The 27884-nt window shown below is 40.6% G+C and overlaps 1 protein-coding gene across 1 annotated transcript in view; it reads left to right on the forward strand.

Moving 5' to 3' along the window:
• The first annotated feature begins 14647 nt into the window (after positions 1-14647).
• LOC149283763 (sperm flagella and cilia-associated protein 2-like) overlaps positions 14648-27884 on the forward strand; it is a 43452-nt gene continuing 30215 nt past the window's right edge. Inside the window, exons 1-10 of the mRNA XM_089497284.1 lie at positions 14648-14716; positions 18249-18349; positions 19364-19616; positions 19864-20034; positions 21270-21410; positions 21615-21694; positions 22260-22431; positions 24127-24315; positions 24683-24870; positions 26232-26400. Of these exons, the coding sequence (XP_089353410.1) occupies positions 14648-14716; positions 18249-18349; positions 19364-19616; positions 19864-20034; positions 21270-21410; positions 21615-21694; positions 22260-22431; positions 24127-24315; positions 24683-24870; positions 26232-26400 (1533 nt within the window). The remainder of the gene's footprint in view (positions 14717-18248; positions 18350-19363; positions 19617-19863; positions 20035-21269; positions 21411-21614; positions 21695-22259; positions 22432-24126; positions 24316-24682; positions 24871-26231; positions 26401-27884) is intronic.

The raw sequence follows: 27884 nt of genomic DNA on the forward strand, positions 1-27884 counted from the left end.
ACTATGGAACTCTGATACAAGAATAGGATTGTTTCTGCTGCTCTTGCATAACTGAATAAATTAGTAAAGAAGACTATATCTCCTACTAGGCTCAAATAATTATTACGCATTTCTGTGTTCGTTAAACGTATGTTGAAACGCAGTCCTGGATCTGGAAGCATTTTAGGAAAACCCCTGCAACCCATTGCACTCCAGGAGTCACCAGAGTGGGGTTTCAGATTGAAAACTGCAGCCGACGACAGTGGAGAACATGACTGCAAAAAGAGATTTCTGGTTTTCTTCATTTTCATTCCCACAAGTGTGCCGCTATTTCACAATGTTTTAAAACCTGGACAGCATGAGCTTGCCGTCTGCCTGGCTTCCTGTAACATAAAGATTTATTATTTTCTTTTCTTCTCCAATTGATATGCGAGTCTGCTGAACAGGTTTTGTCATCAGAATGCATGGTAGAAACATGAGGAGGCAAGAGCTTGCTTGATGCTCTCTTCATAGAATTCTCTTCATAGGTCTTAGAACATAAACCAATGCTAAAACTCCTCAATGAAAATGACTCGCCAAGAAAACAGTATTTAAGTATTAATTAGGGGGGGTTCGCTTTTTCTGGACACTTGTCATTCCACATGTGAAAAATGGACCAAAAATGAGTTGGACAAATCTTTTGTTTTGTTGTTGGTCCATTGTTTTGTTTCATGCCCAGTTCGGAGGAAATTCTGAGGTCTTTTTCCATTTAGAAACGCAATTTGTTGTCACTCGTCTTCACTCACACTCTCTCCTACCCTCTCACGCTCCCTCTCAATGTCTCCTTCTCCAGCAACCACTTCCATATTCCTGTCTATTTTTCTGCAGCTCTGCTGCTCTGTTGATGTCTTTCGTCTTCTTTTTCTTCTGTCTTCTTTCTTTGTCCTCTTCGCCTCGATATCAGGCCTCCTGGAGTGCTATGGCAAAAGTGCTTTGGTATTTTTGCAGAAATACTCCAAGAGGCCAGAATAATGCAGATGGATCAACGGAGAAAGGTTTTTGCACCGCTCTTTCCCCGCCACTCTGTCTCCATTATTCTGGATTCACCAAGTACCTCTGCAAAAGAGGGTTCCTCCAATCTCAGAAGGCCTGGTTAATGGAGCTGATACCAATGAAAAGCGGACGAAGAAAAAAGACAGAAAAACAAGTAGAGGCAAGAGAAGAAGCGGAGCTAGGGAAAAAAAAGACAGGGACATGGAGAAAGTAGGGAGGCATCAAGAATCAGCGTGAGATAGAGTGAGAGTGGGAGAGAGTGTGTGAGAGAGCATGAGGGTGGGTTTTTGTTTGTTATGTTGGGGTCAAAATTTGTTAAAACTTAAATTTGTATGAATCCGAATGCGAAAGTCTTGACATTGAAAGAGTCAGTGGGTGGCCTTGGCATACAGACAATTCTTCCTGAGACTTAGAGGAAGCCATGCAAGATGTAATGCTCTTAGCAGATTCCCAGTATTTAATATGTAGGTTAATGGGTTTAAAATAGAATAGAATTTTAAATAAGCTATAACACAGAACCGCATGTAAAATTTTAATTTAATTTAAACATGCATAGGATAGGAATAAAACTATCCTGCATCTAAGATAAGGCCAAGAACTGATTAAGGTTTTAGTCTATACAGCAGGAAAATATGGGCAGATTAGATGGGCAAAATGGTTTGTATCTATGTTCTAATATAAGGGTAATAAATCCATCTCTGTGGTATCGTGCAGCACCCTCTACTGACTGTACAAAGATCTGTCTTAGTATGCAGCATTATGCTTAGATGTTCCGAAATATAAAATATAAAATAATACCAACATTGCATTTTAAGGACGAACTTCCAAGATATCAATACTAACCACAACTCATCTACGACATGTGCAGTAGTGCAGGGGTCAAGGAGAATGATAAATACCGATAAGGTATACAGCGGTTTAACTTCTTTCTCATTTCACATTAATAGGATATTGATTGATATGGGGAAAAATTAACTTGTACAATTATTAATTTGTAATGTTTTATATAGCGCCATCGTATTCAGCAGCGCTGTACAATAAGTAGACAGGACATAGCATGTATTATACAACATAACAATTAGACTTACAATCTAGAGGGAGTTAGGGTGTATTACAGAAGAGGTAAAAGTGCCAATATTAGAGACGGAGCAGCCGGCACTAGTCCAAGGCTGGAGATGGACTAGGAATGGTGAACTAAAGAAAGATGAGAGGAAGGACATTAACGCATAAGTCTGTAGACGTTCTTAAAGATGTGGGTCTTGAGGAGTACAATATTTTGTTAGAATATAATATGAGCGATATTTGACATAACGACAACAAAGTAATTATTTCTGCCATTGTGTGAAATTCTAAGTGCTGCAACTCATAATGGAGATCGTCTGGTCCTGAAGGTCACAGCGTGGAATGATGTAATGTGCCCAAGGAATGAAGACGCAGTTGATTAAATCGCATTGTGTTGCATTTTGCATTAGTGGTGAAGTGTATGTAGCTGCGAGGACACACGTAACATTTCATAAAGTGACTTAAACAAGCCCTTTAGTCTGGGAGATCAGTGCTAAGGGAGTATTGCAAACTCTTTGAAACAGACAGACTAGGAAAAACATGTATGAGGTTGTATGTTTTTAGTGAATGTAGATTAACGTGTGTCCTGGAGCTTGCTACAGGCTGAAGCCCAAGCTATTTCATGGTCCTTCACTCCAAAGCTTCTAGTCTAGACTAGTGAGGTTGAGGCAGCCCCGGCGCTTTACATACAGCGGCTGCTAGATGACTAAATTCAACAAAGTTTGTTAAGTTTAAAATTCATCTAAATCCAAATGTCTACCCGCTACAGCTGTACATAGACAGACAGACAGACAGAGAGGGCTGGCAACATTCAGCCCGGGCAGGCAAGACCAGCCATACAGCAAGTGATATAGGTGTCAGCATCAATGATAAGCTCAAAATATAAGATTCCAATTTTATTTCCAATAAATAAAATACTATAAATATGGTATATATAAAACATTTAAAATCTGCTATTATCATATAGGGAAAAAAAGAAAAATATATAATAGTATAATACTGTAGATTAAATAAAAAGATATGTAAGTGATGTGAATGCACTCACAAACAGTGCCGATGTAAGAGGCTCTTCAGAATATCGATAATAAAAGGATGCTGCATACTCCTTCTCTTCTCGACGCGTTTCGCCTTGGTGGCTTCTTCAGGAGAAATAGAAAAATGTAATCCGCAAGGAGAACGCAGCATTGAGATTTTATTGAAAAAATAAAGATCCTTTTATTATCCACAGGATTTCTACGATATGACTGTTGCCCTAACGCGTTTTACCTTTCGGCTTCCTCAGAGGAGCGAATAGTACAAATATATATATATATATATATATATATATATACATACATATAGTATTTCCTAGATTACCCTGTTTGTGATATTGCACACAAAACACACAAATTTGTTTCAGGTAGTGGTCCAAAACCCGACATGTCGGATTAGCTGAAGGGGGCAACTTCCCCTCCTGCCCAGCAGCCCTCCCCAGCACATAGAGTGATGTAGAGTAAAATTTGGACTTGTGTTTGCCGGCTGTGACTTGATTTAGATTTATGTCCATGCCTAAAAACTAACAACTAAAGTGACATATGATTAAGGAGGAACGGCTTATTAATGGCAAGAGTTGGATATCAATTTGTCCCTTTAATTGATTTCCATCATTAAATTAGAACGAGGAGGGGGATTGCTATAAAATTCCGCACCAACCCGACATGTGGTAAATCTAATAAGCACGTTTTCGCAGATGAATAAATTCCATGTGCCAGAAAAATGATCTTGTGTTTTTTTTTTTTATAATGGTAAAAGTTGAGCTCGCTGTCATGGGAAATTTTTGTTGTTCATTATTTCAAGAGCAGCTTTTTTTTTGAGCAGCTGAAAGCCCTCTTGTTTCCTACTGCCAAATAAATGATGAGTTAATGGGGACTCGAAGGCTCCCAAGACCACAAGCAAGATTACTGTAATCTTACGGGGCTGGAAAAAGAACTACTAGAAGAAAAAGCTATTTATGACCGTCAGGTATCATACATCATTTTAACTTTATTCCCAATCTGATAAGACAATGTATAGCGGCTCCATTGACATTAATCAACACACCACATGCTCCCTTCAGGATTCCATTTAATACATCATTTGCAGATTTTCCGATCTTTGCTTTAACTTATTTATTTAATGATCTTTCTTAATTAAGAACATGATATACGCAGCTCAGGTTCTTCGTCCCGATTGGCTGTTCATTTTGGAAACATGGTTCTTCCATTGGAGCAGAGAACAGTAAATAATGCCAAATGCCCAAAGTAAATTGAGTCTCATAACAGGAAGGCAATACTCCTTTGTTCTAAGCTTCTTCATCAAACTATGACGCTAATACTAGGAATAATGAACCAAGCTGTAAGGGTGAAACGCACTGGGACCATTACAATTGCACTCGCACATGGCGGCCTGTGCTCATACACAGGGACCTAGATGTTAAATACTTATTATGGAGGGGGTCTTTTATGACAGTGTTGCCCCAGGGCCCCATCTGACCTTGATCCGCCATTGATGGTAGTACTTCTAAAAGGCAATACAGTCACTTTGAAAGAAATCCAGTTAAAGGGAAGCCAGCGTCAAAACCAGCATTAGGACCAAACAATAAGCAGCACCAGAGAACATAATCGTAAGCGAGAATATATGCCGAAGTTTAGAAGGTCAGACAGATAAAGAAGATTTTGAAGTTGGGACTTCGCAGGAATCATATACTGGAGCATTAATTATGTACTGTGAGCAGGGATAACAAAGTATCCACACAAGGACATCAGTCTACCTGGTGAGGTTTTTGAAGGTCCATCGAACATCGAGAAATTGTCCACCAGGTGTCCACCATGAGCAACATTGGTGCCTAATTGTGACCGTGAGACAACGTGGAACTGGGTGCACAGAAGGGCCAAGAATTACCCCTTCCAGTGCCCAGGACCAGTTTGGTGACAAAACATTACACAAGGTATCCTGGAAGTGTTGTGTCTGGAAACATGGCAACATGATGGGTTTGTCTAGAGGTACGTATCAGAAATGAAGTGCATGGGATGCAAAAATGACAAACAGCATTAATACCCCAGTGTCGCTGACCTTTGCGGGGTAGCAGGTGAGCGATGATGCAACCAAAGTGCTGCAGGCGCTATATACGGTACATCGTGACACCAAGTCTTTTGATCAGATGAAGTTGCCAACTGTGCTTCGTTATTATTAATTATTCTCACATATCACTAGTATGTGATAAATTAGATGGTGGGAATATATATAGAAATATTGATTCTGGGATAAACCGTGTTTGGCTTGTAAATGAAAAGATCAAGGTTCCTAATGTACCCCGCCATCTTTATTTAGTTGGACAGACCCTGAATAGGTGTCTGCAGGGATCTGTAATTTAATTCTTCCTTTGCTATTGCTTCCGATGGTTTGATTCACACATCTAAGCTAAAGTATGGTAGATCATTTGTAGCAAGAGCTTTGGAGGTTCTATTCCCCATTCTGTGTTAACATTCTAAATAAAATGATTAATCCAAATTTTAAACTGTTTGGGTTTTAATTCCGAGTCGTCCTTTAAACAAGAGAAATAAAAACTTTAGCAGAAGAAAAGGGTTTCCTGACTCGTATCAGACAGCAGGTGGCGCTCCAGCGCACAGTGTTCTATTCATCCAATCAGTACGCCGCACTTTGGATGACTTGCTCTCTGGTCACCGTCGCTAGATGGCGCTCCAGTCCAGTGCATTCTGCTCAGCCAATCTGTCTCACAGGCCCTTTTGCAATGCATATGCGCGGCCTTAGCAACCGTATCCTAACAACACGTTGCCCATAGTTACGAGACGCGGCCTGACTGCTGCTGGCTGCGGGCAGCCCTGGGCCGCTACTCAGTGTTATGTTACCGGAGAGCCGAGATCGGTAATACACAGGACCATGTCGGAGATCATCTGCCAGTGGCTCAACGAGGAGCTGGGACTCTCCAAGCGTGTGGGTGAGTCGAGAACAAGCCTGGCAAGAGCGAGGGCAACGCCGCTTACCTAAAATACATGGTTGCATCCGGCATGTAAAGGGTTAAACAGCCAGCCATCAGCTTCCACATGCAAAGCATATATTACTGGTTATGTATTTATCATAAATGTGTTATCGAGGGACATTTAAGTGTTGTAAACCATACGGCCCTCCAGTGTCTGTGCTGTAACTCCCATCATAGGTAGGCAGCCACAGGCGGTAGGAGAATGCTGGGAGTTATAGTGCTGGGAGTTATAGCTTCTGTTTCTTTCTTTTTTGTCTTTCTTGCCTTTTCCTTTTCTTTCTCTCATCTTTCTTTCTTTTCTCCTCTCCCTCTCTCTTTCATTCCTTCCTTCCTTCCTCTTTTCTTTTCTCACTTCTCATAAATCCAGCTTTCAGAACAGCTTGAAGTTTTTTTTTTTTGTAAGAGTGCCCTTATTACCGTATTTATCCTACTACACTTGATTAACCTCACCATACATTTAAACATAGGGGTTACAGACTCAGTTCAGCGTGGATTAGTATGTGTGCAGGAACCATAAAGTACATTATAGTAAAAAAATAACAGATCGCTCAGCCAGACGGCACTGCCAAGAGATCATGTCGAATAGTTACACTACCTGATGCCGTCGCGCCTCACATGAATGGCAGCTCCCAGTGGATTCAATAACAGCTGCAACATTAACTACATTGAGATCTGTGTTTACATAGCCTCCCATATGGGCCCAAGTAATTAAAATAGTATGGCATGATTGGCATTGTGCACCCAGACATGACACACGGATCTGGTTCCTGCGTCACACATGACAGACAGATCAGGAGCATTCTGCCCGTCTAGTGTGCCCGGTTTGCTGGAGTGGAAGTTTAATGGTATCGGGCGGTTCTTTATATCGAGATCAAGAGTTTGGGTAAATAATTATTCAGTTAGGGCATTTATGTCAACGAGACCCTACATAATATTAAAAAATATAAACCCAGCTCTTGACAATGTGTTTCCTTTGGGCTGCACAGATTTTTTTTAACACAAAGTAATGTGTATTTAATGCTTCAATTAATAGTGAAATTGTATCATGTGTGCCATCACTTATTACTGCTGTATGCAAGAAATACATAATAAGTGTGATTGCTTTTACAGATAAAAATAAACATTATATAAGTAATAAAATAGAGGCCTGACTATAAGACCCAGATCCCCCGCCCAGGATCCGCCTCTCTGACAGCCGGTGGACCAGCGTGACATGACCTTCCGGCACTCTGTCCTGGGGGAAGTGCCGGGCAGCAGCAGAGGTTGACTACGCGCATCGCACAGACGTCCACCGGTTGCCCCTAATAGACACAAGGGAGTCTGGAACAAGGGGGCAAGTCTGGGATGCATTGGTAAATGGGGGGGGGGGGGCTGAGTGGGATTTCTGGGGGGCAGACTAGCAACAGAAAAAGGGGCGCATGTGTATATAAGGACAAAAAGAAATGTATATAATAGTATAGTACTGTCAAAATGTGCCGGTGGAAGAGGCTCTTCATGGTAAAATAAGTTCTTTATTGCTTCATTAAAATCTATAAGTAGATGAATAAAAAGACCAAATGGTGCCGTATCTTCCTGTAGTTGGTATAAGCAAACAAAATGCACTTACAGGATAGCAGGTGGCAGTGGGGCGTTCAACTTAAAAAAGTCTGTAGACAGGAGAAAGGAAACGTAGTCCTCATCAGCTTCTCTCCAACAATATAGCACTACTGCATTTTCTTCTTCTTTTCTCAACGCGTTTCGCCTTAAGGGGGCTTCCTCAGGAGAAATTTGGAAAGTAATCCGCAGACTAGCAAGCCGGGGGGCAGATGTACATAACAGGGGGGGTATGTTGGCAAATAAAAGGAAAGAAAAAACAAGGAATGCATTTTTCTCATTCATAGTTTTTATTAAATATGAAAAAATAGTTTACATGAATTAATATTTACTAGTAAAACTTTTTTTCCTATAGGGTAGTCTTATATTCAGGCTATTTCTTTTTTTCCTAAATTATTATTCAAATTTTGGGGGGGTCATTTTATAATCGGGGTGGTTTTATAATCCAGCAAATACGGTACTTTGAATAAACACAAGGCTTTAGCACTGTATTTTGACCAAAAGATAAAAGTTCTTCCCAACTTCATGGCCGTTAAGGTTTTAAGGTTAATATTAACTTTGCCACAGGCTGCCACTGATCTTAGCTTCTATGAGGGCAACTTTTAAACTTAATGTCTCCAAAGCAGGACTCTGTTAACATTGGCATTAACACCCGGCTAAGTGTGATGAGTGTGGGATGTAACCAAAATACCAGGACTAACCACAATCCAGAGATAACTTTATTGGAACAATGTGCAACAAATCAAGGTTGTTTAACGCTTTAATAACCAGAAGGGCCTAATACTACAATAGTGCGTCGTAAAGATTTAGGGTCTGCAAGGGAAATGTCCCCACTGATACGCGGTGAATCAGGAGCCAGCATCACTGATTGCATTTAATCATTTCTCGAATGCCCATTCACGTATTCTCTGCTGACACCACCGTAAACACTAACTAGAGATGTCAGGCCTGGACTGGCCACCTGGTACACACGGCAAGGGCTTGGTGGGCAGGTGTCTGACAGCAACATACACTCACCTGATATGGCCGGCCGTACAATATGTGAGCATAAAGATCAGCACTTACTTCCTAAGGTGGCCACTGGACTTAAAGTGCCAGGGCCACCACGACATTGCCAGTCTGTCCCTGAGCGATGTAGAGATCCATGATGGTCTGTCCAGGGCCCGCTGGGTCTGTGATGCCCCCTGTTCTGCTGATTGCATGTAGTGTCATCAACAATGGGGGATCAGTGTAGGTGCGGTGATTGTGTAGGTGCACTAAACATATAAAAGGGAATGATGATTGAACACACATAGTAAAAATGGTTAAAAAGGTCACTAGGGTGTTAAAAAAAAAAAACAGGTCATGAAATGGTTAAAATTGAATAAATGTATTAAATTTGGCCCCAAATCAACACCGCAGACTTCTATTTTGTAACCTTTCCTCCAACCGGCTTTGTGTCTTTATAAATATCGATTTCTGTGCATGTAAAAGGAATAGAGATGGCGATTTGTTATTTCAGATCTTTTTTGATGTAAGCGCAGAGGAACAGATGATTTGTGCTTTTGCTTTAGTTACAGACCTTTTACCTCGCCGAATCAGCTCAGTTTCCATACTCTTACTCCTCTGAGCATTTCACAGACACCCTGTGTGCGTAAGTCGGGCACAGAATGTACAGAAGTTCCTCAGGTACAGAACTTCTCCATGGTATCCCAGAGGGACCCGACTGGAAGCATGTAATGAGGTGACGGGCCTTTCAGCTCTAGCAGTCAACAAATAATTACATTTGCACAGACTGTATGTAAATAGATATATTAGAATTATGGAAAAAGGAGCATTGTGAGCTCTGGCCATTTATTTTTTTGTGGCTACAGTCTTAGGTGATATCTCTGGAAATAATGGGAGGACATTTATTTGGGGGGTAATTAGTGGTGTGGCGACGGATGAGGCTTTATTTAGACTTTTGAAATAAGACAATAATTTTATTTAAACCATTTACTTAAACATATCTTCTGTTATTTAATTTCAAAGTATTGTGACTTTTAAGGCTGTAGAACAGAGGCATACACACAGGGGCGTGACTAGACGCCTCAGGGCCCGGGTGTGAGAATCTGTTAAGGGCCCCTCACCCCCCCAAAAAAACATGATTTTTACCCAACAATTTTTTTTCAACAAATTCAATTTACATATTGAATCACATCTGTAAAAAAATCAAAGAAAAAGGGGCGCATGTATGGAAACATAGCATAGCGGATATAGATCAACAGAATAACACACAAAGCCAGCATTGCAGATATAGATCAAATAGAATTCACATAAAAACTCTGCATAAAAGGTATAGATAAAACCCCCTAAATTATAAGCATAGATCCCAGGTTGCACACCCCAAAACCAGCCCTGGTCTCCACACTGCCCACATAGAACCTGACCAGCGCCCAGATAACACACGTAGGGTTTGCCATCTTTGTCCCCAAACAGCCCATCCTGTGCCTGGCTGGATGGGGACAAAGGTGACACTGGGGAGCTGAACTTGTGTGTCTAATCTATATATAAGTGTTTATATATGTGTCTAGACAATTATATCTATATAAAAATAAATCTAGGAATCTCCATTTTTTTTTAAGAATTTTAAAAAAAAAACTTTGTGTTTTGTCCCCCTCCACAGACACACACATAGATTTATTTTTATGTTTATAATTTAAATAATAATTAAATAATAATTTAATGCCATATACACACATACAATTTTTTTTTTTAAATACATTATTGTACTGACCTAACTATTCCTTCCACTTTGGGGCCCTGATAGATGAAGACTGCCGTTTTATTTTCAAACAGGATGTCAGTGAGTGCTCCAGCTCCAGCTGTGTGATGGGGCAGAGCTTTCACCCCTCATGCAGCTCTCGTGGCACGATCCACTGCTCCTGCAGTCTGTGTGAGGGGGCGGAGCTTTCACCCCTCATGCAGCTCTCGTGGCACGATCCACTGCTCCTGCAGTCTGTGTGAGGGGGCGGAGCTTTCACCCCTCATGCTCATGCTTGATGCGATCCGGTGCTCTTTTACTCTGAGCGTGAGGGGGCGGAGTTTTCGCCCCTCACGCTGCATCAATGACTAGGCGCCCGTCGCCAGCTCCGTGGCCCGATTTCGGGCGGCCCCTTGGCTTGGGCCCCCTTGCCGCCGGGGCCCGATTTCGGGCGGCCCCTTGGCTTGGGCCCCCCTGCCGCCGGGGCCCGGTCGCAGTCGCAACCCCGGTAGTTCCGCCACTGCATACACAGCAAACATTCTATGCTCCAGGAAAAGAGACATCAGGGGAGGAAAGAGGGATGTAGGGGTTTTGGGTCTCAAATGGGGGAGGTCCCTACTAAAGAGTCCCTCTAATGAGACATGGTAGGTTAGTCCAAGTCAGGCTAAACACGAACGATTCAGTACTGTCTTGGTTATAAGTGGTTTTCAGTTATAGAAGCAGCCGACTACAGATCTGTGAGTTCTTGTAGAAGTTGAATGAACGCTGAAGTATTCTTAGGCTTAAAGTGATCTACTGCCCCAAACAGCCTCACCAAGCAATACTTAGTAACTACGAACTACTACTGCTGAAGGTGCTGCAGCTCCTGGTCTGAGGCATACCACCCATCCCATACCACCCATCCACACATGGGCGTAGGAACCCCTAAAAATCTGGGGGGGGCAGCATTTTCCCCATCAGATCCCCACTTTCTCCCCATCTCTCAAACTATCTACCCTCCCCCCTTCTCACACTATCTACCCCTCTCCCCCTTTCTTACTATCTACCCCCTCCCTTCTCACACTATCTTCCCTCTCCCTACCCCCCTTTTCACTAGCTACCCTCTCCCTACCGCCCCCTTCTCACTAGCTACTCTCTCCCTACCGCCCCCTTCTCACTAGCTACCCTCTCCCTACTGCCCCCTTCTCACCAGCTACCCTCTCCCTACCCCCCCTTCTCACTAGCTACCCTCTCCCTAACCCCTTCTCACTAGCTACCCTCTCCCTACCCCCCCTTCTCACTAGCTACCCTCTCCCTACCCCCCCTTCTCACTAGCTACCCTCTCCCTACCCCTCTTCTCACTAGCTAGCCTCTCCCTACCCCCCTTTCTCACTGTCTACACCAGGGGTGTGCAAGTTTTTTCTGCAGTGGGCCACTTCATCAGAATTGTATACGTGCACGGGCCGTACTCATTTTTCACTGTGAGAAAATATGGCCTTTAATAAAATATGCAGATTAAAATAAAGTAATTGACACAAAACCTTTACTTTTCCTCTCACTGATTTCTGGGCCTAGAAAGTTTTGTGACTACAAATTCAGGATTCTGGATAAGTAAAAATTGAATAGTTCTATTTATTCTAGGGATGCACGAAAATTCTGGACCAAAACATTCACGGTTCACCTAGCCAAAACCGAAAATGACCCCCCACCTTTAAAAGTAATAATAAAAACTCACATTTTTTATAAACGTAGGTAACACACCACAATTGGACAAAAAAATTAGCAATATGACTTGGTATGATAGGAGTGTGATTGCTAACAGCAATCATACTCCTATCATACGCAGACAGCCAGCACATGCTGGTACAGGGTGGCTGTAAGTGATGTACAGACCCCATACTGCTGGCAGCATCCATAGACAAGGGGGGCAGCTAGCTAGGTTTCAGCATGTACTGGCTGACTTGGCCACACTGCGGGAGAATATATGTGAGGGAAATGATAATGTGGAGTCATTATGGGTAGAAATATATGGAAAGAAAAATAATAAAATACTGATCGGGGTTTGCTATAAGCCACCAAATATAATGGAAGCAGCAGAAGATCAATTATTAAAGCAAATAAACAAGGCAGCTAATCACGATGAGGTGGTTATTATGGGGGACTTTAACTATCCCGACATAAACTGGGAAACCGAGACCTGTGAATCTCATAAAGGAAACCGGTTTCTGACTATAAGTAAGGATAATTATCTGTCCCAAATGGTACAGGACCCGACCAGAGGGGGCGCCCTACTGGACTTAATATTAACCAACAGACCTGACAGAGTAACTAATGTGCAGGTCAGGGGACATCTAGGAAATAGTGATCACAATATGATGCATTATAACTTGTCCTTCAATAAGGGAACTCTTAGAGGAGCCACAAGAACTATGCACTTTAGGAGGGCAAAGTTTGATCAACTAAGAGAAGCCCTTAACACTGTAAATTGGGAAAATGTCCTCAAAAACAAGAGTACAGACGCTCAATGGGAGATTTTTAAGAATATCTTAAATTCTCACTGTGAAAGGTACATACCGTATGGGAATAAAAGAGTCAGGAACAAGAGAAAACCAATGTGGATAAATAAAAATGTAAAGGGGGCAATAAATGGCAAAAAAAAGGCATTTAAGCTACTAAAACAGGAAGGCAGTGAGGAAGCACTAAAAAGCTATCGGGAAAAAAATAAAATATGTAAAAATCAGATAAAAGCAGCAAAATTGGAGACAGAAAGACTCATTGCCAAAGAGAGTAAAACAAACCCCAAAATGTTCTTTAACTATATAAATAGTAAAAAGGTTAACAATGAAAGCGTTGGCCCCTTAAAAAGTAATGAGGGAGAAGTTATAGACGGGGATCAGGAAAAAGCTAATCTATTAAATATATTCTTCTCTGCTGTATTCACAGAGGAAAATGAAATGCCAGGTAATATACAGCAGGATGAGATAAATGCCCCAGTACATGTCGCCTGTCTAACGCAGGAAGAAGTGCAGTGCCGCCTAAAAAAAATCAAAATAGACAAATCACCAGGTCCAGATGGCATTCACCCCCGCGTTCTAAGGGAGTTAAGTAGTGTAATAGACAGACCCCTATTTCTAATATTCAAGGACTCTATAGTGACAGGGTCTGTTCCCCAGGACTGGCGCATAGCAAATGTTGTGCCAATATTCAAAAAGGGGACAAAAAGTGACCCGGGGAATTATAGGCCTGTTAGTTTAACTTCTGTTGTGTGTAAACTGTTTGAGGGTTTCCTAAGAGATGCTATTTTGGAGTATCTCAATGAAAATAAGTGTATGACTCCATATCAGCATGGGTTTACAAGGGATCGGTCCTGTCAAACTAACCTGATCAGCTTTTATGAGGAGGTGAGCTCAAGACTGGATCGGGGTGAATCGCTGGATGTCGTATATCTTGATTTTTCCAAAGCATTTGATACGGTGCCACATAAAAGGCTCGTACATAAAATGAGAATGCTTGGGCTGGGGGAGAATGTGTGTATGTGGGTAAGTAACTGGCTCAGTGATAGGAAACAGAGGGTGGTTATTAATGGTACATACTCTGAGTGGGTGACTGTTGCTAGTGGGGTACCACAGGGGTCAGTTTTGGGTCCTATTCTTTTTAATATATTTATTAATGACCTTGTAGAGGGATTGCATAGTAAAGTATCAATCTTTGCAGACGATACTAAGCTCTGTAACGTGGTTAACACAATAGAGGACAGCGCACGATTACAAATGGATCTGCATAGGTTGGAGGCTTGGGCTGGGATGTGGCAGATGAGGTTCAACACAGATAAATGTAAGGTTATGCACATGGGGAAGAAAAATCCAGGCTGGGAATATGTATTAAATGGGAAAACACTGGGGACGACTGACATGGAAAAGGACTTAGGAGTTTTAGTTAACAGTAAATTTACCTGTAGCGACCAGTGTCAGGCAGCTGCTGCTAAGGCAAATAAAATCATGGGGTGCATCAAAAGGGGCATAGATGCCCACGACAAGGAAATAATTCTACCCCTGTACAAGTCACTATTCAGACCACACATGGAATACTGTGTACAGTACTGGGCACCAGTGTACAAGAAAGATATAGTGGAGCTGGAGAGGGTTCAAAGACGGGCAACCAGAGTAATAAGGGGAATGGGAGGACTACAGTACCCAGAAAGATTATCAGAATTGGGGTTATTTAGTTTGGAAAAAAGACGGCTTAGGGGGGACTTAATAACTATGTATAAATATATAAGGGGACAGTACAGAGATCACTCCCAGGACCTATTTATACCCAGGACTGTATCTATAACAAGGGGACATCCTCTACGGCTGGAGGAAAGAAGGTTTCTACACCAGCACAGACGGGGGTTCTTTACAGTAAGAGCGGTGAGATTATGGAACTCTCTGCCAGAGGAAGTGGTGATGGTAAACTCAATAAAAGAGTTCAAAAGGAGCCTGGACGTGTTTCTTGAAAGCAATAATATTACAAGTTATGGATATTAGATTAATAGGGACAGAACGTTGATCCAGGGATTTATTCTGATTGCCATATTTGGAGTCGGGAAGGAATTTTCCCCCTGGTATGGGGCAATTGGCATCTGCTTCATAAGGGTTTTTTGCCTTCCTCTGGATCAACACAGTAGGGACACAATATGTATATAGGTTGAACTTGATGGACTTTGGTCTTTTTTCAACCTTATGAACTATGTTACTATGTTACTATGATAGGAGTGTGATTGCTAACAGCAATCACAGTCCCATCATGCCTAGGTTCCAGCACTTACACATCTAACCAGTAAATGCTGGAACCTAGGCATGATGGGACTGTGATTGCTGTTAGCAATCACACTCCTATCATGCCAAGTCAGCCAGTACATGCTGGTACAGGGTGGCTGTAAGTGATGTGCAGACCCCATACTGCTGGCAGCATCCATAGACAAGGGCGGGCAGCTAGCTAGGTTTCAGCATGTACTGGCTGACTTGGCATGATAGAAGTGTGATTGCTAACAGCAATCACAGTCCCATCATGCCTAGGTTCCAGCACTTACACATCCATGCTATCACACACTCATTCATTCATATACTCATTCATTCACAGATTCATTCCCTCACTCATGCATACTGATTCAAAGACCCTCCCCACCCCCTTACCTGCACTGCAGCTCCTCGATGCCGCTCACAGACTTCAGCAGGGGGCGCGGTCTCCCTCTGCGTTCTCTGGTACTGCACAGAGGAACCGGAATGTGATGTCACGTGAACTCTGCTGGGTTCCGCTTCCTCTGTGCAGTACAGAAGACCCTCCCACAGGTAAGTAGCAGGGCTCGAGGTGCGGACCGCATAAGATCAGTTGCCCTGGCTGCCGATCTTACGAGGCCCGCACCTTGAGGTCTCGCGGGCCGCATTTGCGGAGTTTTTATTGGGGGGGTTGCTAGGGCCCTGGGGGGATTTCTTCATTATCTGTCCCCCCCGCATGAGTTAATAGGGGGGATCTGTCCCCCCCGGTTCCTACGCCCATGCATTGGCAGTGAGGATCTCCCATTTAAATCAATGGGAATGTCTTCAGGGTATGTGTGACGAGGTCTCATTAGACACCCTGGAACTCACACGTGAGCGAGCGCTAGAACCAGCTGGTGATAAGTATCTTCACATTCACATTCTCCAGCAAGACCAATGAGAGAGAGAAGCAAACAGCAGATTTATAGACAACATCAGTACAAATCCCTTGATGCATTTCTATGCAAAACAAGATAAAATATAATGTAACACTCAGCTACAGTGTGCAGGAAAGTGCAGAGGATGGTTGGCACGTACCTTTCGTACTGAAATATTTAGGGTTTGAGCTTAGACAGAACCTATTGTCCAGCTCCAATTTGAAGTGCGACTGAATTCACGTTCGTGAGAAGCCATTGTTGGTGATCACTATAGCGGACTATGTAGAGTGAGGGAAGGAGATCTGTGCTGTACTCTTCATGATAAGTAGATAACATCATGAAGTGGCTTTGGGTTGTCCAGGTTCCATCCATGGGGATCACTTTGTTGCCAGCCCTTCAGCACCTAGGCTTTTCTGGTGATTACGTTGCATGGCTGTCACCACCTTGTTACTTCTCTATATTCCTCTTTAAATCATAGGGAAATATATTATTATTAAATGTTATTAACGTGTACCGCATGCTCCATACATGTTTACATAATATATATAAATATATATATTATATATATATAGACACTCAGCTAATGCTTTTGCATAAAAGTCAGTTTTAGTTCTAAGGAGGGTTTAATACATACTTATTTTTAGTGCAAATTTATATTTTTTCTGTTACACAAACTCTTGTGTTCATCAGAAGTTCACATACACACAAATACTTGTTTTTGCTGAGAACTGGCTTATTTCCAAAAGAAGTCCCATCTCTAACAAGCAAACTGGAGCTAAGGGGAGTTACAAGGGAAGACAAACAATTCTGTCCCTATAGAATTCAGCTCCAAAGCCTTGCATTGAATATACACCATAACTGTGATTTTTAGTGCTGGATCTCCATCCTTCGGTAAAAACTGGTATATAATAATACTGAGAATACATTTTATTTATACTCTACCATGAAATTATAGGCTAGTTAAACCGGCATGCAGGGACCATTTATATATTTTGTTATTTAATATTATTTTTAATATATGTATTATTCTGTTTGTTTTTACTTGTTAACCAATAGAGTATTTTTTAATTTAAAAAAAAAATTCAATACATTCAATAAATAATGGTAATTGGATATACTTTCATATACTTTCAATATGAAAATATAATCTGGATTTTCATTTCATTAAAGTCTATTATTATTATTATTATTATTTTAATGTTCACATGCGTGGCCAGACATGTTTTGATGCTTTATCTTTTATCAGCCTTTTCCAGCAACAATAGTCATTTACAATATTAACACCGTCTGCGCTGGATTTCTCATCCATTTCATGTTATTTTTATGGACAAAACTGACCACAAACTTTTGACTGGAGTCAAATCCTTGTAAAAAAACCAAAAAACTCTAGATTTAACTATGCATTATACAAGGCAACCCAAACTCTTTCTTTGGGCTAGCCCAATTCTGACCGGCCCTCTTTGACACTTATGTATTTAACCAAAAATATGTCACAGTACCCAAAGCATCAACCCAGATTGCGACCACTGATACACTTTACACATTTTTGTACAAATAAAACAGGCTCCTGGAAGTAGTGTCTCGTTTACCAGATAATTAACTTTTAATATAATATACAGGATTTTTTTATACAGATTTTCCCCAATCATTTAAATATGTCAAGATTGTTAATAAACAGATCACCGAAGACTCTTCATATTGGCCCTGCATATATTTATACAATGTTATAATATCCCCTATATTATACATTTCTATTGTATATATAAATACAACTTTTTAAACTCTCTCTTTATAACTTCAATCTCCTTATTGATTTGTAGCCCTCGTTTTCACCTTTTTTAGTTCCATAATGTCCTTTTTAAGGAAGGGTGCCCAGAATTATGTTAAATGTTTACTGTTTGATCAGGTACAACAGACATGCGGCGGGTATATAATAATAATAATAATAAGCGTGGAAACACACGGATGTATGGAAAGTTTTCAGCAACTTTAGTGCTATACGTAACTTGCATTGTATACATGTGTTCGTATTATACTCAAGATTTAAATTTGTGTTTATGTCCAGTGTGGTCACCTTGCTTCCCAGTTACCTTATTTACTTAATATTTACATATTTTCTCCCCCGTTTTATACCATAAGGCCAGTTACGCTGTTGCGGTCTCTCTAATCCTATTTCGTTTTCAGACCCGAAGTGTTTTGCGAAGGAATTTGCCACGGGGTATCTCATCGGAGAAGTCCTACATAAGTACCAATTGCAAAATGACTTTGATCAGTTTTCACAAAACAGGTGGGCCTCCGAGATATACCGAGCCAGGAGCTCTTTCCATCTGTCCGGGCAGGTTTAGAACATTTTTTACCCTATAGTACATCACATGACATTATAGTACATTATATAGTATATGTCTTTTTATATAGATTACCGATAGAATTAACAGTAATAATCATACCTGGGAACTTCTGGGCTCCGGCTACCCGGAGCCATCCCTTGTGGGACGAGGTCCCGCTGATGTTAGTGGGTGGTCCCGCTGATATTGGTGGGCGGTCCCACTGACATCGTGGGAAGTTCCCTCTGATGTCAGGGGCATTCCCGCATGTAAATGACAAATGGGCGGGGAGCTGGGCGTGTCAAGAGGATTCGGGTCTTGACTCGGAGAGTTCCCAGGTATGGTAATAATATAAATATCATACTGAAGCAAAGCACATCATTTCTGATATTTTACTTGTGTGAGTTTAGACAGACTAGAGTGTAGAGCGTGCAAAATACTTTTTTAAAAAAGTTTTTCCTTTATTGATGAGTTCAAAAGTGGGCAGAAACAGGCAGTTTCCAACAGGGCTGAAATTAGAAAGGTTTGGTTCCAGTGTTTACGTAGGCCCAGAGACCCTAACCCTCCACTGCTGTCCATGTTTAAAAAAAGCCCCCTTACCCACATGTTACAGAAGAGCTCGCCTTGGCCTTTTATTTTACTTTAAATAGTTCCTACCTTTAAAACAATGCATCAATATTCAAGGTAGTGCTACAGGGGGAAGTATACTGGGGGGGGCAAAAATATGAGCCCTATACAACTGTTCTCTCACCCCCAATGGCGGCCATAGTTTCTGTCCCTCATGAGTGAATACATGATACGTCACGACACTTCTATTCAGCGAAAACTCAGACAAACTCTACCAGCGAGGTTGGCTGATTTTCAACATATCTGTCTTCATGCTATATGCTTCTATATTATCCACAGGAACAAGGCATTATTTTAATTAAAAAAGTCATGTAATATATAGCTTGAAAGAAATTTTTTTTTCCCTCCAGAGCCGCCATCTCCAAACTAAACAACTTTACTCGCATTGAGCCCACACTCCAACTTCTGGGTGTCCCTTTCGACCAGAACGTGGCTCAGAGTATTATGTCAGAACATCACGGAGCAGCCACGCGACTCCTGTACCAAATGTACATTGCCCTGCAGAAGAAGAAGAAGACCGGGTTGACGGGAGTAGCCATGGAGACGATGAGGCCGGCGGCTCCTGCGAAACTGCAAAGCATGGGCTCTGAAATGTATAGAGAGGTAGGATGCTATAGTAAATATATACATAATATATTTACAATATATAGTAAATATATTCATCTAGTCATGTACTGTGGTATGCATGTATCATGGTTCCCTACAGAAAATTAGAAAACTTCCAGCTACTTGTTTAGCCAAAGTTTTGGGATGAGTTGAAACATTGAAATAATATAATATTTATGCTTGTTTTTAATTCTTTGTAGTTTTAAAAAAAATAAATGATAACTGCTGATTTTCTTCTTGTTAGCGTCTAAAATCCATTGTGCCCCGCCAGTCTGATATAAGCTTGCAGCAAGTCACCGAGCAGTTTAATTTAAAAAGCAAAGAGATGAATGAAAAAATAGCTCAAATACAAAGTGAGGAACTGCAGAAGATTCAGAAGATACAGGAAGAGCTGAGGCTGCAGGACATAGAAAAGGTAAAATGCTTTGAAATGGTCTTTAATTCGTGTATTTTGGGGATTTTTCAAACAAAGATTGTATAAATGTGCATTACAAGTCCACAGCATCCAAAAATAGATCTTAACTACTCGTCGTAGGATGAATTTTCCTTTTCCCCTCCGATGCCCTACCACGCTTTAGTGGAAGGTAATTTTTGTTCTAGCAGCCTTAAAACGGTCGTTAATTTCAGATTTTTTTTTAAATGTGTGCATAAGCAAAAGGCAGTTCCAGTAAATTGAAAAAAGTGTGTGTGTTTGACCCATTTTAATGTGCTCTTTGCAATACCTTTTATGAAGTTGGTCTAGTGTAGCTCAGCCTCAACAATCTTCTCTGGCATACAATACAAGTTTGAGACGCCTGCCAAGAATGGACAGCTGCTTGATACCCTGTCCTTCCTTACTTGGGAGCATCTCAGGTTTTACCTTCTGTGTAAATCTCAATCAACATATCAGTCTGATCCCGTCCACAAATTCAGTCCTGAACCCGAAATGTGAGGCAGATTCCCACCGCATGAGTGAACCAATAACCCTAGATGTATTTTTCCTCCTTCATGGCCCTCGTCAGTGGGGTCCGGTTGGTATCACTCCAGATGCAAGACAGCATGGAGGATGGAGATTTTTCTGTAATGGGACAAGAGAGCTAAAACCAGAGATGCTCCCAAGCGGCGACGTACAGTAGGACAGGCTATGAGGCGGCTGTCCGTTCTTGTAGAGCATCTCAAATGTGTTTTGCATGGTAACCTTCTATGACTTAGGTTATACTGTGCCGAAAATGGTAACAACTCCTTTCTTCTCTTCCTACTTTTTGGTTGAACACTAGCCCAAAATATCATTCCCCACTGTTATTTATTCAACAAGGTCACGGTTAGCCTTAATACCCTAGAGAGAACATAATTATTTCAGGCACAACTGAAATCAATAGAGTTCCTACAACCTACCAAGCATATACGTTGAAATAGGGACACATTCCGTGAAATCTATTCATCTTAACCCCGGAAGAATCAGAATCTTACCGGCTACGTAGCAAGTCCAGCTATATAGTTGAGTCTGCTTTGAATTCAACAAATTCTCACAAACAGATTGAGCTTTCATACAACCGAGTTACATTCAAGCTGTGTAAAGCAAATAGATCTTCGGCCTTTTAAGACATTTTTTTTGCAATTAAAAAAATTTGAGTTGGCTCATGTTTATGACGACAATGTGATTTCCAACAGCTTCGCAGGGCAAGAAGGAGACAAAATGAAATTATGGCACGAATTCAGGCTGCAATTGTACAGATTCCAAAACCGCCTCAAAATCGCTCGGTGAAAGCGATAGAAGCGCAGAAGATGCTCAAGAAGAAGAAAGAGGCACAGGTCTGTTTCAGTCTCGGAACTGCAAATGTCATAAATGATTAATTATTATTATTATCCTAAAAAAATTATATCACAAATAAACCGTATCACCATGTGCGAGGACAACGAAAACACAGTCTCACACTTTCTTTTACAGTTTATAAGCCTTGCATGTCTGCATAAATATATGGCTTCATAATAAATCGCACGTTTTTATGCTTGTAGGATGTTTATAGAGAGTTGGCGAAATTCGAAAAGACGGTGAAAAGGGACGGCTTGTCCAACAGCGTGTCTCCAAGTTCTAGGTAATGTATTTTTACACACCGGTCTGCCATTCATTTTGTCTTTCGGATGAAATGTCCTTCTGGGGTGCACCACAATAAATTATTTAGATTTTCTCCAATAGGAGAAATGTTATATATTTGTTCAAATTTTAAACGTAGATTAGTTGATGAGATGTTTCTATTCATAATACTCCTAAAATGATCGCCTCTTGTTATCTGCTCCAGTTATGAAATTTTTGACAACGATGTATAATCCTGCCTTGACTCAACTTCAAACTAAAAATAAAAAAGTTAATAAAAATAAATATATTTTAAAAATGATAAAGGGTTCCCCAGAACCCCCAATTAAACAAGGAGGTGGCAATTAACCAATCTTCCTTTTTTACGTAACCCCAAAAGATTAAGCTAAAATTAAATTTTTTTAATAATGAAATATCTGGAAGAGCAGCCATTTAACTCAGGCGGGTATAAAATATGTAAACCAAATGTCACTATACCAACTCACTTCATAGAGTAGATTAATAATAATAGCAATAATAATAACGGCATTGGTGGAACCGTCTTGTAGGAGCCCGACTTTACAAAGACTACAATCAACGGTTAGCATTGGGACTGCTTTGCTAAAACCGGATACAAGTGATGATTATGTCAAGAGAATCCAGAAACGCCTGGAAGAAGACACCGTAGCACGCGATCAACGAGAAAAAAGACGCCGCCGAATCCTGATGGAACAGCTGACCGCTCATGGCGCGCAGGAGGTAAGAAGAATATTCAATATACCTTTTCCTCTGATTTACTTTGAATATTAAATCTATGAGTTCATAATTTGGGCTGACGTGTAGCTCACATTACCATATTAAATATTTAGTTTATTTAATTATGTAAAATATGGTATACATGTGTGTACAGTCTAAGACCCAAAAGAACTAAAGTGCTTAGGATACAGTGATTATGATGAATCCCACTATTCATTTGGAAAGGCAGCTATTTTAAATGTGTACCCTTATTTAGGTTTAGAAGTTAAGGGGGATACAGAATACCGATAATACAGTAGGAGGATATGTGGAACATGTGAACGTCTTGGGCTCTAGAAGTTGTAGATATAGTGATCTGCCACTAGATGTCTGTATATATTAAACAATAAAGGACAGTCTTGTGAATGACAATACTGATTGCACTACAACTGAAAACTTAAATGTACATAAGACCCAAAATTCTAGCCCAAACCATCCCAGGGTGACCTGTTTTAAACAAGTCTATTCAAAACACGTCAATATTCTTCATTATGATTCGCAAATACAGCCCAAAATTCAACCCAAAACCCAATGTTTATTGCTGTATTGCGGCTTTTGTTGACTTTGCCATACTTGAGAGCGAACAACCACACAGCGCATCTCGTCTGCCCATGAAGATACTCAGACCTTAATCAGTCCTCAGTCTTATCTAAGTTTCAGGATAACCATATGCCTGTCCCGTGTATGTTTAAATTCCCTCACATCGGCCACGTCTCCTGGGTGGCCAGCCTTCTCAGTAAAGTAAAACTTCTTTACCTTGCATCTAAGCCTCCGAATCACATAATCAGTGCTATGTCTTTTTTGCTATTAAATAAGTACCGCATTCTGGAACATGTACAGTAAATTATTTTGTACACATTTTTTACAGTAGGTGCACATGTAGAACATACTTACAATACGTAGTGTTTGTATATTGAAGTACCCTTTCTTTTATAATTGAAATATTGATTTTAGTCATGGTTTAAAGGCTAGATTAGTACCTTAACATGCTGGTATTTATTATTATGAAATTCCTGGGTCTGATTTGATTCCTATGGCACCATTCTAAAGGAGCACAATGTGTGATACCTACTAAATGACCTTCAAGATATCGCACAATGACCACTATTTACGTCTAGGGCTTGTGTTAATACAGAAATATATTTATGTATCATTTTGAGGGAATATGGTTAAATTAAGATTTTATTTTAACATGGCTTCATTTTAAAGCCCCCTCTCTATAAGAATCACAGATTAAAAAGAGACGTTTTGAGAGTGAAAGACAGACTGGCAACTTAAGGCCAGGGAAGCTGGTAGAGCAAATACAACTTGCATTTTATAACATGTTATAAATTGGATGATTGCATCTTTCTCACCTCATCAAATGATCAATTTCCAAGGAGAAACCCACCTTGACCTCTAGTGTGGATAGTGTGGGGCGTCACATTGCTCCCCATTTATTTTGGGGCGCAGACATGTGTGTCCTTGAGGTTCCCAGAGTCTAATAAGTCTAAAACAGACCACTTTTTCCCTGCAAGAGGAAACAAGTATTGGGTGCCGAGAAGGGCAAACATTTGCTGAAAGTTCTCTTGTTAAATATGATGAGTTTTCTGATTAACTTGGTCACCGCATTTATTTTGATTTACAGCTATATAAAGTACAGAGTTTTTCTTTTTTCAGGAGGCGTTCCGGGAGGAGCAACTTATCAATCGCTTAATGAGACAATCTCAGCAAGAACGAAGAATCGCAGTCCACCTCATGCACGTTCGACACGAGAAGGACATTTTGAAGCAGAACAGAATTTTCCGGGAGAAGCAGTACGAAGAGCGGCGTGAGAGAGAGTTCCGAGAAGCACTCGACAGAGAAGCGGTACATAGTAATTATAGTGATTTCTTTAATTACCTGTTTAATTATGTTATTTTACCCTAAACTCATTGAAGAGGACCCATGCGCAATAGTTCTTAAAACCTATTTTTCTGTAGCTACCAACCTTTGTCATGGAAGTTTTGATGTTTCCAAAGAGAGCATCATTATCTCAAGAATAGTCGTATCTGAAGCATTTGAACAGGACTGGCATAGCCGCAAGACCTTCATAAAATCCCAAATACCCCCAAACCCCTGATAAGGCTCCCTTCATGGACAGATGAAGTGCCCAGGAGGACCACCCCTCCTGAAGCCACCTGCCCATACCTTTTCTATAACTGCTTGTTTTCTAACACATTTCTTTTATCAACAGGCCATTGAAAAGCAGGCAAAGCTCGACCGTGAAGATGAGATACGTAAAGTGCAAGAGATCCACGAGCTGATCGCCGCAGAGCGCGCAGAGGCTCGGTATAAGAAGCACTATTTAATCTGTCAAGAGATAATGAGCCAGATTGTAGATCTGGTCACTAAAACAGGGGAATACAGAGAGCTGACAAACAGGTACTTTCCTTTGTAATTAGGTCACGATCTGCAAATCATGAATATGTCTGCGTTGCTGAAGTTAATCTTTCTTACCAGTTATCGTATAACTGGCATGGGGTCTATTCACTAGAGCGCAGGGGAGTTTCTTCAATGTGCGTTATGAAGACCTCATTCCCAGTGACCTTGGTTGGTCCTACGTAACGCAGAATGTATAGTTATTGTCCCACTTACTCTAACTTTAACACTATGGCAACTAAATGCAGCATTAGAAACAATATTCATACCACTGCTGTGTGTCTAAACTTTTTCCCAAAAATACTTCTTTAATCGTGTAAAAATCATGTTTGCCTCATTAATAATGTTTGCAGGAGCATTTAATTGCCACGTGACACAAAAAGCAGACACTCATTGGTTGTTGCCATAGATAAGGTGATTAAACCTTCAAAGGAAAGAATAATAAGCAATTAATGGTTGGTCTTCAGTGCAACATGCTAGGTTTTCTCAAACATCAGCTTATTTATAGACCGATTCATCATGCAGGACTAGTTCATTCCGTCTTGTACTCTTGTCATCCCTTCCTAATGCTTAATGGACTTAGGGTGTTAAAACTTAAAACTCATCTCTAAACTCCAGAATCTGGATGAGTGTAAGGAATGGGTTACATGCTTTAGCGTTTGGCTGTATCCATGCTGGCCCCTTATGACTTGTAAGTATCATTCTTCAGTTTTCTTTTTTTCAGTCCCATATAGTGCTATAATACAGAGTCTTCGTTTATTGGGGATAATGATTGATTTTTAAATATCAAAGCCATTGCCAATAAGATTTTGTGTTCAGATTAGTTTTACCGTGGCACAATACAAATATTGATGCTAATATCAGTATACCAGTGAGATTTGGAAGCGATGAATATGGAAAAGTAACTCGGATTAAGAGACAAACTGATGCAGGGTGTTGGAATCCCAATCGGAGATCCTACATTTAAAAAGGCCAAGTGGAGGATGCATGGTATTAATAAATTGCAAATTTGGTGGAATGATCTGTTAACCATTTCATCTAAAGTCAGACTGAAGACCTGTGAGGTCCTAAGTATCAATATTTTACTTTCTGAATGTGCTAGTCAGTAAAAGGAATCACTAATGTTTACTTATCCAAGATGCAGCTTTAAAACTACTAGATAAGTAGGTATTTGACTCAGGAATCCAAGTATTCCTGTAGAGTAGCCCATACAAGCCACTAATGTACTGCTCCAGAAGATTTTTAAATGGAATAATACGGTATAGACTAGACAGATCAGGGAGTGTATAGCAACAACAAGCTTTTGATCTGTCCACCTCTTTATATAGATGTTCCATAAAAGTATAATCTTGATTCTTCCCCAGAATGATTCCTATCAAGTTAATGCGTGAGTGGAAGGAACTGTTTTTCACCGGGTATACACTCTATGAAAGAGAACCAGTCGACCCATTGCCTTCAGAACCGACGCCAGAACAGCTTGCAGAACTGGAGAAAGAGCATCTATTGGATGAGAAAGATTATGAAGAATACAAGGTACCCCTGACAAATGCAGTATGTTAAAATGTAACAGCCCTGTTTCTTTTCACAAAATAATTTGCTTTATCGTAATAAAACATGCATTTTGTATCAGTTGTTGAATGCTATGCTTTTATTGCATTGGTCATTTGTTTGTACATAGTTTTCATTTTCGTTCTATTACGTGAGCTGTGCTGTGCTTTGACCCACCAAATGTGGTTTAGATACCAAATGGAAGAAGATGCAGACCACACGGAACTAATACATGGCATGACTTTAACAGACCTTCATATTATTGGCGTCACCAAGGTCTCCACTGGAGATACTGTGTCCCCCTTCTTCGAGAACAAACAAAGAATGTTAAGCAGAGCACAAAAATAAATCTAAAAACCGATCCATTGATTCAATCCACAGTAATGAAATAAAAAGGGCATGTTGCAGTATACTGTATATGCTTATGAATAAGTCTAAGGAACATTTGTATTCATTTGGCAGCCATTACTGTTTAATGGCATCTGGTGTGTGCTGGGATGTGATGTCATAAAGGGCATACGTTATATGGGAATAGTACACAGTGCTTCGTAGGGTAAATGAGCAGTTTGGCGAGATTAGAGATCTCCCTGGTGTGCGGCTTATTGAGCACCAGCAACCCTGATCTGCCCCTGGTTTGGTGGCAGAGGGGCTATAGCCCCCCCTGAACCTGCCACATAATAACAGCAGGTTCGGTGATGGATGGATGATAAATCTCGTAGTCACAGCTATCTTCCGCAGTCATTGGCTTGCCAATGATAAAGTATTACACATGAGAGAACCTTTCATCAGTAACCTACCTAAGAAGCTAATAAAAAATGATTTGTAGATCACGTGGAATCCCACGTGCTGTTCCTTCTGTCACGCTAAGCTTTTATAGAAACATAGAAAAATAGAATCTGATAACAGATAAGAACCTCAAACCCTATTTGGCCATTGATCTTGTCTTATAATCAGGATAGCCTTGTGTCTAGACCGTTTAAGATTTAATAACACATTATTATGTGTATATAATGACTTTCAAGCATGAATTTATTGATCCCTTTTTGTCTTGTTTGTGAAATATTTACCACGACAGTGACGCGTGTTTTACCCACTTCCTGACACTACACTCATGTTTTGTTCTTAGGGAGGCTGGAATTAGCAGATTGTTGTCACCTGAACGTCTTTTTTTTTTTTTTATCTCCCTTCCTTAGGTTGTTGTTTATTGTAGAAGTTGTACAAAGTACTAGAAAAAAAATAAAAAATAAGTAAAGGAATAAAAAATATGAATGACAAAATGTGGCAAGGAGCCGCACTAAAAACAAATAAAGTAAACTATGATGTGATTTTTAAACCATTAAATATTTAAGGGTGCGGTTCTATTTATTCTGCTGAGCCCTCCTTACCCCTTTGGTTCTGTAAGTTAAATATATACTACTTTTTATGCCCTGCTTGCCCATTGTACAGCACTGTGGAATATGAGGGCGCTA

The sequence above is a fragment of the Sceloporus occidentalis genome, unplaced genomic scaffold, assembly GCF_023333645.1.
Source record: "Sceloporus occidentalis isolate IW3139 unplaced genomic scaffold, rSceOcc1.0.p SCAF_101, whole genome shotgun sequence".
Lineage (NCBI taxonomy): Eukaryota > Metazoa > Chordata > Lepidosauria > Squamata > Phrynosomatidae > Sceloporus > Sceloporus occidentalis.